Source organism: Lasiosphaeria miniovina, assembly GCF_030549165.1.
Source record: "Lasiosphaeria miniovina strain SMH2392-1A chromosome Unknown B0T26scaffold_4, whole genome shotgun sequence".
NCBI lineage: Eukaryota > Fungi > Ascomycota > Sordariomycetes > Sordariales > Lasiosphaeriaceae > Lasiosphaeria > Lasiosphaeria miniovina.
In genome coordinates this window covers 6,145,066-6,157,986 of record NW_026848223.1, presented here as the reverse complement: position 1 = coordinate 6,157,986, position 12,921 = coordinate 6,145,066, and the positions used below count along the sequence as shown (strand labels likewise).

Here is a 12,921-nt window from a genome sequence, read left to right as displayed (position 1 = left end):
GCCAAATCGTCAGTTTGTTTTGGGTTTCTAGACCAATATACGCATTTTTTGAGTCATTCTCGCTAGTTTGGTCTGAGTCTTGAGAACTAATACCAGAGTATTTAACTTTCAATTAGTGCTCATGCCACGGAGGGTCCTTCTTTCAGGGAGACTCTACTCGGACGGTGAAAAACGTCTGCTAACTTGCACCAAAAGAGTACGTTGGGCCATCGCGTGCACCGACCTAGTAGGCCTCAACGGGATCGCCTCACGTTGAGCGGCTAAAAGGATTTTCTCTTCCAACCGTCACACGCAGCCACGTAGAAATGGAACTTGGGATCTATGAGAGGTTTTTACTCGGCTGCACTGTCTAGTCTAGCCTATATAGTCATGGTGATCTGGAAGAGGAAGGAAGGGAAGGAAATGGCAGTGCCCTAGAAGACTGAACTAAGGGAACCAGATGCCCCGCACAGGATCCCGTCCTCCGTTCCCCATAGACCGTTCCCATAGACCGTTCTCCATAGACATTCCAGCGACTTCAGGAGTCCTGACTACCAGCTATCTAGTCGGCCACCGCCAACGAATCCCTGGTGTCTGTATTCCGATTCCGTAGACACCAGCTGTATGCCACATAACGAGCTTCTAGGCATGGAGAATCAATTGTATGGATCAGGACTGGTTTCAAAGCCTAGGAAGCCTAGCGATATACATCAGGACTCTCTTAGTTTGCAGCAGCTATGTATGCCAAAATCCGATTTTGAAACTTGCTTAGGTACTCGTCGGGTTTGCAAAATCACCCTGACAACGGAGCCAGCTCCTTCGTTCACCCCCTGGTCAGGGCGTTTCTGTAGCCCTGACGGGTAACCTGGAAGGCCCTAGCACCCAGGATAATTGATTCACAGCTCGCCCGGTGACCTAACTCGGGCTGAGACATTATCGCGGGGCTTTTACTGCTCGCCCCTTCACTTGTAACTGCATTTCTAGGGCGGGTTGTTAGGGAAAATTCCACACGTCAGGTAGCCCCTCACTCACTTCAGTTCGCATCCAACTTGACAATGCATACATCGTTGCGGCCCCAAAAACTAAAATCACCTCAGATTACATCGGCATTGAAACTCGTGCAAGGAAACAATCATGATGGCCAAACGAGAGGAATTCCTCCTAGACGGCAATGACGATCTCCGCATGGTCGTTCTAGGGCGCGAATTCGTTGTTTGCTCCCGAGCCGTCTCCCGCGCAAGCCCCGTCTTCAGTTGCATGCTGAACGGCAGCTGGGCTGAGGCTCGCCCCAGCGACCCTTCCAAGGCTTGGATAGTGGACTTGCCCGACGACGATGCCGAAGCTGCGACGGTGCTGCTGGCCGTCGCCCATTCCCGTCTCGACCTCGTCCCCGCCCTCCCACATTTGTACCGCCTCCACCAAATCCTCGTCTTTTCTGACAAATACGACATGACAAAGAGTCTTCGGCCGTGGGTAGCGGCGTAGATTCCCGTGCTTTCGAAGGCCATTAGTAGTACCGGATCGGTCAAAGACCCGTTTTGCGCCATCATCGGGGTGGCCTGGGAGCTCGGCGCCCCGGAGGGGCTTCGCGCGATTGCAACCCACATGCAGTTCCATTGCGACTTGAACTGCTCCGGCCGGCTGGCCATGCCCATGACGGGATATCCTGTTGAGCCGACACCAGAGATGCCTCTCATGCCACCTATGCTCCTGAGTAAGCATTTGTGTTGAAATTGCCGTGAGCTTCGGTGCCCGCTGACAAATCTTCCTCTGCCAGAAAAAATAGCTGACACTCGACGCCTCGCCCTGAGAGAGATCTTCACGCATCTCCGAAGGCTTGTCAAGGGTCTTAGAGACCTAGTCCCACACTACCGCAACACTAGCTGGTACTGTCATCATGCCAATCCCTATAGTAATAGTGATACGAATGGGACCCGACCTCAACCGGTCTGCCATGCCCTCGTGCTTACATCGGTTATCGGTAAATTAGGAGCGCCGGAGCTTCAGGTCTTGTCCTCGCTCACCCTCGATGATGACATCCAGCTTTACTCTTCCAGCATCACAACGCTTATGGCGAAGCTTAAGAGTATCAAGATGCCCAACCCCGCCTTGCCGGGCCACGATGATTGCGATCCAATGCCCGAGCCGTTGAAGGAAATTGACGGTTTCTTGGCTCACAAGTGGATTATCCTGACACGAACGCAGGTCCGTCGCGTTGAGGCTCAGCGCCTAAAGCTGGGTATCGAATAGGCGCCGAAATTGATGGGACTGGGTCAACGGCTACATTTTCGGAAGCATGCCTTTTGAGGGGGAGAGAAAATCGGTGTCTTTCGTAACGGCGGGGGTTGGAAAACAGCACAATCCGAGGCGTCACTTTGGTGAACAAAGCTCGTAGGGAAGGTGGGCTCTTGTGAAGGCTAGAGAAACTCAATTACCCGGTTAGTTCCTGGGGCCGCTAGTTACTCGAGCTTCCCAACTCGTGGCGAACAGACGAGCAGACGAGCATACCCTCCGTAAGGAGTCAAGGGGCTCACGGGGTGACCCTCAACGCATTCAGTATGACTTCTTGATGGTCAAAGATCGAGATGAGGCATTGCAGTGTGGAGATCCTCCACACTGCCAACAATGGCCGAGTGCACTATTATTGTCGAGCAATCAACAAAGAGCAGTTCACGCCTTTGATCTTTATACTCGTTATTAGTTGTTCAGTACATATTTCTCTACTATCACACCCCATAGCGGGTTTGTATTGCAAAGTAGACTATCGTATCTGCTCGTTCAATACAGACTCAACTACGAAGCTATGCCAAATCCGATTGCGGAGGGCATTCGACCACGTAGTGAAGCCGTATTTGCATTTCCTGTCGGGGTAGGGACGGTCGCCATGGCGTACGCTCTTCTCTTCTACGCTTATGGCTTGTATTAGTTCTACGTTGATTTAGGTACTTACCTAGGTCCCTTGGAAGTATACGTTAGAGTCCTTCGCGGTCCTTATTAGTATCTCGATAGTTTTCGCGCCATTATACCGGCGACTGTGTTTGAGCGATTACTCGAGCGATTGCAAAAGAACGAAACGACAAGCGCCCGTCGATCCAAGAATATGAAACGATGAGTACCGAGCATTCCAAGTCATATGAACCGCCCTCGGTCCAGACAAATCACTGAATATTGAGTCCAATACTCAAAAAATTACAAACGCGATTTTAGCACACAGAAATGCACTAGAGATACCCAAGAGAGATCTGCTCCATCACCATCCAAAGAATCACCAGATGTACCGTGGTCGTAGGTTTCTTGGGAACCAAATCATTGGTTGGGGGTAACTAGTAATGATAACCTTGACTCTTCCTCTCGTACCCGTACAGTAATCTCAGACAATACCCCCAACATCCACCACCAAGAACAACACCATCAAAAGCTCAGATCTCAAACGCCCATACCGGCGACCAAGAAAGTTTTAAGTCTCGGCCAAACCCTAACCACTAATTAGTTCCCGTTGCTCTAGGTTTCAAATGGCTGGGTGTTGCTGTAGATTATTAGGGACTGCTCTTGTCCTCGACTAGTGGTATTTCGCGTCGTTGAAACAAGAATAAAACAAGAGAATGACGAAAAAGGTGACCGCCACGTTAGCGCACTCGGTCGAGGCGACGCCGCTTGTTGAAGACGGTGTCAAATTTGTTGAGCACCGGGTTGTTGGTGATAGCGAAAGCTGCAATGGTGACTAAAGATGGTATAATTTGTATGTGTAGAAGGTTGGAAGGTGGAAAAGGGAGCTTGTGTGCCCTGCCGCGGGGATACGCCCCACGTAGGCGGCAGAATAGTACTACCTATACACACCGCTTCCTTGCCCGCCTTACGCTAGTCCATGGTGCTGATTATGTAATTATACAGTGGTGCTCGTGCCAAATGCACGTGCGGGGCCGTGTCAACAATTGACCCGCGCAATTGAGGCCATTCCCGTATCAGTTGGACTGTCGGCGCTTGCGCTTCTCTTTTCCTCGTTCCATGACTCGAATCCTCGCGGCGAGACGTGATTGAAGAGGTCGGAAAAAGGAACTTCGACCCGCGTACCCTTGACATCACCCTCATCCGGGTACATGAGCTGGTAAAATATCGTCTTTCTCAGCCCCTGCATCCTGACGAAGGTGTCAATGATGGCTGCCTTGTTGACCTCGTTGAACAACAGCAGCGTGGGCCGGGTGAGGGGAGGACCTGAGCCTGGCACGTACGTTTGTACGTATAGGCATGGCCCGTCAGGGTACCGGTTCAGCGTCCAGTCTCTGAAGGTGGGCTCGGGTCGGGGAAGGGACGAGTCATATCCAATCTCAACCTCGTCGTCTTCCAGGACGTGGTGGAGCCTTCTGCAGCACAGGTAGCGCCGCCTGCACCGCTCCTTCGGCTGCGGCTCGAGGGAAAGCGGAATATCCGCGTCCGAATATTCCGAGCATTTCCAGCGTCGGGGGTTCTGTCTCCACCCCGAGGAGACGGCGAGCTGGGGGACCGGACGGTTGACGCGTCCGAGCCTGAATCAGAGTCCTCATCTTCAGATTCGTAAGACTGAGCTCCGCGAGGTGCCGGCCTGACTCCCTGTCGGTGTCTCGAGCTCGTGCTGGGAGATGGGCGATCGGCGTGAAGAACCTGTTCCGCTCTTTTCGAGCGGTTATCAGCCTCGGCATGGAGAAGCGAGGTGATGTTTGAGATCGTTTCCTCATCACTGTCCTCGGGGTTGGTCTCGCCGGGGACGACATATTCATCGTCTGACGAGTCGTCGGAAGATTCTTCATTGAAGCAGAATACGCCTCCGCCGAAGCTGAATCTCATTAAAATTTTGCTGGTTTATATAACAGGAATATATAATCGTCAAACTTTTTCAGGTCAGTCTGGTGCTTCTGGGGAAGACGTCGAGAGCTTCTCAATAACGAACCGGCAACAAACAGTCATGGACAACTGAGCAAACCGAAACAGGAAAAGGTGAAGTTTCTAGGTGGTGTGCAAATCCAAGTTGTGAAAAGACAATGCAGGTTAGTGAAAGAAAGGGAGGGAGGAGGAGGACTCGTCAAATTTGAATACCGCGCCCCCCCCCCCCCCCCCCCCCCCCCACACCCCCCGCAACCCCTCGAATTTGAACACGGTCCATGTCCCTGCTGGGCAGGTGAGCCCACTCCTAGAACTCATGTGACCGCCACGTACTAGTCAGGAAGAGGCTAGAAAGATGCGTCAACATTGGACGATGGCTCCCCCAACTGGGAACTTCGTAATGAAAGCGCTTTGGCAGGTGACGCAGCCCTCCCATACCTGTAATTATAGTAAGACAACCGAGCCGTCTGAATGTCGAGGGTGACTGCCTGAAGAAGATCACCTGGCCGGCCTCTGCAGAAGATAAAGTAGACTTCCCAAACTGAGTCACCTTCCGCAGCCCCTCCCAGGCTGGCCCTGGTGTAGGAGACTCTCTAAATGCGTATCGAGATCCCCGCAACATTGCCTTCATGACGGAGCGCATGCGCCAGCCATTGTCGCTTGGCTCTTTGAATTGCACGTATCTCTTGACGCCAAGAAAGTAACAGTTGGGACAGAACTGCAAAGGGATTGTCTGTCCGTCTATAATCGATGAAATCTTTGTCCTTGAACAATGGAGTTGTGTCGATTGTCTAAATACAGTCCACGAGCTGATGAGAACATGTTGTCTTGAAATTAGACAGAATAGGAGCAGTCACGATGGCCATTATATGCTCGTAAATGATTGTTTAGATAGTGAGCAATCCGTGAATCACTAGTGCACCAAGCATGCACAAACTTGGTTTCCTCCACGTGTTTCACTCTGCACGTTTTCCTCCGCAGTTGCCGTGACAATCAACACGGCTGGCCTTGGCAGTCTGCAACTGTTGACAGCTGGCAGTCCTTGGCCCCCAAACAATTGTATACGTGTAACATGCATTGTTTTCCCGCCCGCGGGCGACACAAAGGTACCAACCAAATAACCAGTGGATAAATTAGGCAATATGGACAGGATAGTCCGGAGAGGGGCCAGACATGATCAAACTGGGGCTTTGGGACGCCGAGTCCGGGAACGTGGTTCCCGTCTCCTTGGGCCACACCTCACCATGACACTTGACACTCCTTTACTTGACCTTAGCGCGCCCTCGACCGACGTCGAATCAGCGAGTCTCGAATTTTCAATGTTGGAACTGGCCACGTCATGGATCCGTTATCCATCTGCGCAAGCGTGGCTGCCCTGATCGGCATCACCGAGTCTGCGGGGGCTGGACTGGGCCGACTCTGGGAGCTTCGACAGGCCCCCACCCACCTCCAGGCACTCCAAAACGAGGTACGGGCCTTTTGTTTGATTGTGGCCAACTACGATGGCCCCACTGACTCTGGCTCTGCAAGGTGACCGACTTCCGTGCCATCCTCACCTTTGTCCGAGACGCGCTCGAGGACCTTCGCGACGCACGCCCGAGCGCTGACCTAGCCGTCATCAACTCGGCCGTCAACCGCGGCGCCAGCGTCGTTCGCGAGCTGCAGGACCTCATCGAGACGAGGTTGACCAGGCCAGAACCCAGCAATGGGATCCCCAATGTCCGCCATCGAGGCTTCCTACGGCAGCAGAGAATCCAGCGCATGTGCGAGTCTCTGCGCGACGCTCGCACACATCTGGGAACCGCTCTGACCGCCGCCAACTACTTGCAGCTGCGGCACTCCATGCCGCGGTTCCATCTCGCTGTCCAGTCCATCACACTCGTTGACGGCCCACAGGCACAGGAGACTTCGACGGCAGACGGACGCCCCGTCGAGCAACAGTTCGGCCATTTTGAGTCAGGCGCCATCTGCCAGGCCACTGAAAAGATCACCAGCCACTCCCAAGATATACTGCGGCGGCAAAAGATGGCCGGCTTCGAATTCGAGTCTGAATACAAAAGCAGCAGCGCCACGGCGGTGCGGATCGAGGCGACGCCCGCGAACCGGCGGTGCGAGCCGTTCTGCGCGTGCCAGTGCCACATCATGCTGGCGGGCCAGACGCCGCGGTGGCTGCAGGCCGTGTTCGGCGCGCTGTTCTACCAGTTCACGGGCACGCCGCTGCTGTACCGGCGGCCGTGCAACTCGCCGCGCTGCCTGCCGCGCGGCGGCTCGTTCCGCTTCGAGTACCTGTTCCCCACCTCCATCCTGCCGCTGATCCTGCGCGTCACCGGCACCTGGAACCATCTCGGCGGTCTCGGCGGCTCCTGGACCTTGCGCATCCCCGACCACGTGCCCATCACCATGCAGGCCGTCTTCAACATGATCCACCAGGCCGCCAGCCCGCAGAGCGTCGCCAGGTATCTCGACACGAACGGGATCTCGGCGCGCGCCATCGATCCCGGGTCCAGGCTGTCCCTGCTTCTGGCGAGTCTCCTGCCCTGTTGCCGGCAGGCTTGGTTACTGACTGAGCTAGCGAGCTGTGCGGTCGAGACAACCCGCGACCTGCGTCATGCTCCTGAAGCGAGGGGCAGATTTGTTCTACAGCGAAGAGAGCCGGTAATCGTGTCTACCTTCCCACATCCCCCCCAGCAACCACACATAGAACCTAACGCGCCCCAGAACCACCGCCCAAGTCGTCTGGACGTTCCTCCTCGGCTCGCCCGCGGACCGCGACAACTTCTCGCCCCTGCGGCAGGCCCTCGAAGACTCGGACAGCCTCAACACGATGGGCTTCAGCCTGCTGCACAAGATCGTCACCGGACTGAGCACCGTGGACCTGGAGCTCGCACTCCAGCTACACCCGGAACTCGTCAACGCGCGCGACTCTGGCGGCGAGACCCCGCTGCACTGGGCGTTCCGCGCGACCGACGTCGCGCGCACGTCTCTGCTCCTGCAGCACGGCGCAGACCCCAACGCGCGCGGCCACCGCGGCCGCGCCGCGCTGCACACCATCGGCCCCAGCAGCGCGTTCGTGCCGTGCATCGACGCGCTGGCCGCGGCCGGCGCCGACGTCAACGCCATCCCCGGGGACGTGCCGACGCCCGAAACGCCGTCGCCGCTTGTTGTCACTATCATGTACGGCAACCTCGACGCGGCGCTGGCGCTGCTGCGCGCCGGCGCGGACCCGAACCACCCCGGCGCCGCGCCGCTGGTGTGGGCCGCGTGGCTGCGCGGGCTGGATTTCGTCAGGGCGATCGTGGGCGCCGGCGCGGAGCTGGATAGAGTGGACGACGGGTATACGGCCGTCATGCTGGCCGTGCAGGGCGATAACCTGCCGTGCGTGCGGTTCCTGGTTGAGCGCGGTGCGCGGCTGGACATCGTGTCGCAGCAGAGCGGGTGCTCCGTGGTGGTGCTCGCGGTCAAGTATGCGGGCGTGCCGGTGATTAGGGCCCTGGCGGAAGCTAAGATCCGCGGGTTGCCGGTGGACGAGGAGAGTGTTGAGAGGTACTGGCAATTGTTTGACGAGCAGCGCGGGCTGAACGTTGTTGGGCAGCGGGATGAGAAGGAGGAGCGAGAAGCTGTGGTGGAGCTACTGGCGAGCTTGAGGCCGGAGGAGGGTGAATGTGGGAACGGTGGTGTGGGGGACGGGGAAGTGGAACAGATCACCCGGGCCATGCCGGGAGCTTGGCCGCTCGAGAGCCGGTAGGAATAGGAATAAGGGCTACGCAGCTGTTGTGGACTCGGGGACGAAAAGGCGACGGCTCCCTGGAAATACTTGATAAAGTGAAAACTCAACCTAGATACTGAGATGTTCAATTACGTATATAGATGGCTCACTTACAAATACAAACAGCCCACGTATGAATAAAGAAAACTTATGAACACAGAAAATATCGAGCGGGTAGGGTATGTAGCCGTGGTAAAAGGGGTTGTAGCCGTGGTAAAAGCGGTTCTGCTGGAAGCTTCGCTCACGCGGAACTCGCACTGGAATGACCTGGGGCTTGTGGGAGACTAGGAGGGCTTTCGAAAATACCGAGGCTCATTTATTCTAGTGTGTTGATGGTGATGGTGATAAGTTTATAGTGTAAATGCAGGCAAATACAAGAGGCAAGGCTAAAGAGCGGGCGGAACTGAGAGATGAAGATTGGCAGAAGTTGCTTGGTGTGTTTCGTGGGACCGTAAGCGAAGGCGGCGATGAGAGGAGTTGCCGCGCATATTTAGAAAAGTGTTTAGCAGCTTGCGTAGTCAAGCTACGACTTGCCCAGGAATAATTACCCAAGTTGCGACTCGAGTTCTACAGGAAGAAAAGAAAATAAACGCTTCTTTAAACAAACGCTTCTTTGATATTTGGCGACTTGTCCAAGTACTAAATCTAGTCGTCACGAACAGGATTTTTAAGCCACGTATCTTGTTATACGAGGGAATAAACATTAATAGTTTAATCCAGCTTTTAATCCGGCTTTTTATGCCTCTTTGTGACCCTTACATCACCACTCGCTTCATAAAGCCTCTTAATACCTATACCTCCCCCCTCGCACAAGTGGGGAGCTTCACCTCCCTCCTGTCTCGGACCGTAAATCAGGAGGTTTCTGAAGCTTGTCCTCACCTCTATCGTAGCCGACAAAGTGTCCAGAATCGTGTTAACCCTGGGCTGTGCCGCGGTGGTATCGGCCCCGGCGTGGAGGAATGCACTCATAGTGTCTAGGATTGCGGCTGGGTCCGTCATTCGTACCCAATCCGGGGCTTGGTCGAGCCAGGCAACTTGGATATTCAGCCAAGCAGTCCAGGCACTTAGCGGGGCGCTTTCCGGTTCCTCAGCACAGTATGGCACGCATGTATTCGGGTCGCATCCTTCTGCCAGTAGCATTTTTACCATGCCGTTTGAAGCCCGCATGGCCTCGGGCGGCCGTTTCGAACTGTCTTCTTTAAATTGCCCTCCGATAATTGACATGGGCTGGATGGCCTGGCAGAGGAGAGGAGGGCAGCCGCACGGGGGAGTGCTTGCGGCTGTCATGTCCCGGAGGTAGGGGTAGTGTTTGACGTAGTTGACTGCCCCAGCTTCGATGGCGAGGAGCAGGGTAGCGTGGGAGAAGGCATTGCTGGGTTCGTGTGAGTGGATCTCGGCAAGGCCTTCAAACTGGCCGTCCCAGAGGCCAAAGACCGGACCGTTTGCCGCGTACAGCATGTCGAGACACGGGCCCATTTTCCAAAAGATGTTTTCTCTCCTGGAAGGCTGAAGCCTATCTCCCTCGGCGCCCCATGCGATGCCGGCCAAAAGGCATGTCAGAGCTTGCTTAACCTCCTCTGGGCATTGCAGGCTCTGGCTTTGCATCGCGAGGTACAGGCGGCCGAGTGACATGACTGTCGCGAGGTCAAACTCCATGGCCGCCGTCTTTAGGTAGTCCAGCTCCCAAGTGTCTTGGTCGTCCAGAAAGTCAAATACAGAGCGGTGCATGAAAGTGACGGTCGCGTCGGCCCACTCGTCGTGTCGGGAGTGGTCAGACCCCCAATCCGCGGCCTCGCAAAAGCAGAATGGCGACCTCGTCTCAGCCGAAGCTCTCCGAGTTAGCTCCAAGAGGCCACCGCACCGGCTTCTCAGCCGGCCATCAAGTATCTTGCACGCCTCTGATCTTTCCGACTTGGGGAGAAATGAAACAGGGGTCCCCGGGCCTGAGCTAAAGTAGTCGGCAATGAAGGCACACTCGAGCGCGTACAGCCTGTCCAGCTCGTGGGTCACACGGGCCTCGCCGCAGGCCTTCCTGTGCAGGAAGCAGAGTCTCAAGAGCATTGAAGCCTGCACCCTGTGGCGCTTGTCGACCCTGGCCAGCATGTGGATAAACATGTCCTTGAGCTCGGCGGGTAGCTCGCGTATTCGCTGTTGCAGTTCCTCGATGGTATCGTAGTCGTGAAACCCGTCCTGGAGAGAGCGGCACGCCAGAACCACCCACAAAAAGACGCCAGATGCCTTGAGAACAATCTCTCGCATGATCTCTGCCGACTCTCCTGGTTGCTTTTTAAGACGAGCCTCCATGTGTGTGTTTCTGCCAATTATGTCTTGGACATAGGTGGCGATATCACCCTCTGTCAACTCCTGCAACTTCATCTGCGCCTGTCCATCAAAAGCCGCGACGCAATGTGGCTCAGGCCGACTCGACACAATGACTTTGATGCGAGGGCTCAGGGCGAGACGGTTGATCAGTGTGACGCCATTCCGATAGTCGCCGACGTATTCGTCAAAGCCGTCGATGAAGAGGCAGAAGGCCGGCAGGTTGCTGTCGCTCGAAATGACCTCGAAGGCGTACTTGATCTCGGCTTGGGAGGGGGCCGTCAAGTCTTCGCGTCCTTCGTTGGCTTCTCTCCACAGGTTTGGCAGCGCCTTGGGGACGATGGCTGGGTAACGCGTCAAGATCTTGAACAGCAGAGCTTTGGAGAGTCCCTCTTGGGTGTTTTGTTCTGGCGTCATGGCTAGGTAGTAGAAGAAGAAGTCGGCAATAGTGCAATCTGCCGCTCCAATCATTTTGGCCCACTCGTTCAGGAGCTGGGCAGTCTGGGGGCCCGAGTGGACAAACTTCATTAGCGTCGACTTGCCGCTACCCGCCTTTCCCGACAGCCAGTAGATGCCAGAGCCACGTCGCAGCCACTCTCTGAGGCTGTTAAACCCTTCCTGTGCTTTGTCCGGTCCCTCGAGGGCCCACTGGAAGGTCCGCTTGTGGGCAGATTTGATGCTCTCCCTCCGATCGTCCATCTTTCTGAACCAGAGAGGCCGGAGCACCCGCTCGCAGCAAATACGGTCGATCAGCTCCTGAGCCGGCCCCGCAACGGCTCCTCGATAGCCAGCCGCTGCCTCGAGCACCATCTTCAGCTTGTCAAGCTCGTAGATGCGCTTCAGGTCTTTGGTGTTGGCAAGCTCTGCCGTGCGTGACGAGTCGGTTGCGATGGGCAGCACCACCTCCCTGAGCCTAGTGACGAAGTGAGCCAGCTCCGAGACTAGGTCTCCAAACTTGCGCTTGTCCTGGACGGCCCAGCGGGCCTTAGCCCAAGCCGAGGGCGGCTGATGCTTCAAGCCGCGAGCCGACACTTGAAGCTGGCGGAAGCGCTGTTCAAAGCGCTTCATGCAGGGGCCGCTCATGGCCGGGCTATCGTCTATGGTGAAGAAGCTGTCCACATCGGCCGCCGACGCATCCGCCACGCCATAGCGCTCCTTCAACTGGGAGGCGTCGCGGAGGAGCAGGCAAATGCACGACAGAATCTGGGCTACCGAGGTCTGGAGATGTCTCTCGTTCAGCCGTGAGTCCAGGAAGCCGAGCTTCTGGTCGAAGTCCAGGAGCTTGACCTGCTCAGCCCACTGGAGCAAGAGGAACTTTTCGATGTCGAGTTTGGTGAGCAGTATGGAATATTCGCGGCCGAAGTCGCGCACTGCCGTGAAAAGGTCAAAGAGGTCGAGAGCATCCTTGAAGGCGCCAATCAAGGCAACCGCGCCGATGGCAAGTCCCGCAAGCTCCATTCTGCCAAGGAAATATCGTGGTGTGATGGAGAAAGGCCGCTATCGCACAAAACTGGAACGGCAATGATTGGGCAGATGATGGATGAAGTCGTGTGGAATTGGCTAGGAGAAAGGCTGTACGCGACATGCCAGGAAATCAGGCCCTAGCGGGCCAGAGCGTCAGAAAAATTTGCCCCAGTCACGAGATGCTGCATAATTGTGGCGCCAATCGGGAGCCTGATTCGGCCAGGGCATGCGTCTTCGGGACAATTCCCCAACTGAGAAGGCTTTACATCTTCTAGACTATCATGGCCTAGGGACTGGTATGTCAAGACACGGAATTGAGTTTTCGGTGACAGGAAACTCTACGGCCGCTTTTGGTTCAGCGATGTGGTAAGCTTTGGAGGGTCAAACAGAGCACTTACCGAAAAGCCGCCTTCGCCTTTGGGACCAGCGCACGCGATATGCGCTTGTTCGGGGGGGCTAGCGAATTCCGACATCGCATGGCGTCCTAGAATCCATGTTTCCCTACATGCAGCTAATCAAATGCCATGATCCGACCC

At 55.7% G+C, this 12,921-nt stretch overlaps 4 protein-coding genes across 4 annotated transcripts; 2 read left to right on the top strand and 2 right to left on the bottom strand.

Annotated features, from left to right (window-relative positions):
• Nucleotides 1-1,116: 1,116 nt before the first annotated feature.
• B0T26DRAFT_648042 (uncharacterized protein) lies at nucleotides 1,117-1,710 on the top strand (the record flags this gene model as incomplete). Its single annotated transcript, XM_060437971.1, has 2 exons — nucleotides 1,117-1,452; nucleotides 1,483-1,710. 2 exons carry the CDS (start codon nucleotides 1,117-1,119, stop codon nucleotides 1,708-1,710), a joined length of 564 nt encoding a protein of 187 aa, XP_060297415.1.
• Nucleotides 1,711-3,375: 1,665 nt separating this feature from the next.
• B0T26DRAFT_803415 (uncharacterized protein) lies at nucleotides 3,376-4,655 on the bottom strand (the record flags this gene model as incomplete). The annotated part of the gene is made up of 3 exons (XM_060447087.1): nucleotides 3,376-3,700; nucleotides 4,051-4,502; nucleotides 4,564-4,655. The coding sequence occupies 3 exons, from the start codon at nucleotides 4,653-4,655 to the stop codon at nucleotides 3,606-3,608; spliced, it is 639 nt and encodes a 212-aa protein (XP_060297414.1). The 3' UTR covers nucleotides 3,376-3,605.
• A 1,354-nt stretch (nucleotides 4,656-6,009) lies between these two features.
• On the top strand, nucleotides 6,010-8,581 carry B0T26DRAFT_752525 (ankyrin repeat-containing domain protein; the record flags this gene model as incomplete). Its single annotated transcript, XM_060445538.1, has 4 exons — nucleotides 6,010-6,051; nucleotides 6,113-6,304; nucleotides 6,367-7,337; nucleotides 7,555-8,581. The coding sequence occupies 4 exons, from the start codon at nucleotides 6,010-6,012 to the stop codon at nucleotides 8,579-8,581; spliced, it is 2,232 nt and encodes a 743-aa protein (XP_060297413.1).
• A 1,016-nt stretch (nucleotides 8,582-9,597) lies between these two features.
• B0T26DRAFT_752524 (prion-inhibition and propagation-domain-containing protein) lies at nucleotides 9,598-12,379 on the bottom strand (the record flags this gene model as incomplete). Its single annotated transcript, XM_060445537.1, has 2 exons — nucleotides 9,598-9,636; nucleotides 9,749-12,379. 2 exons carry the CDS (start codon nucleotides 12,377-12,379, stop codon nucleotides 9,598-9,600), a joined length of 2,670 nt encoding a protein of 889 aa, XP_060297412.1.
• Nucleotides 12,380-12,921: the final 542 nt, after the last annotated feature.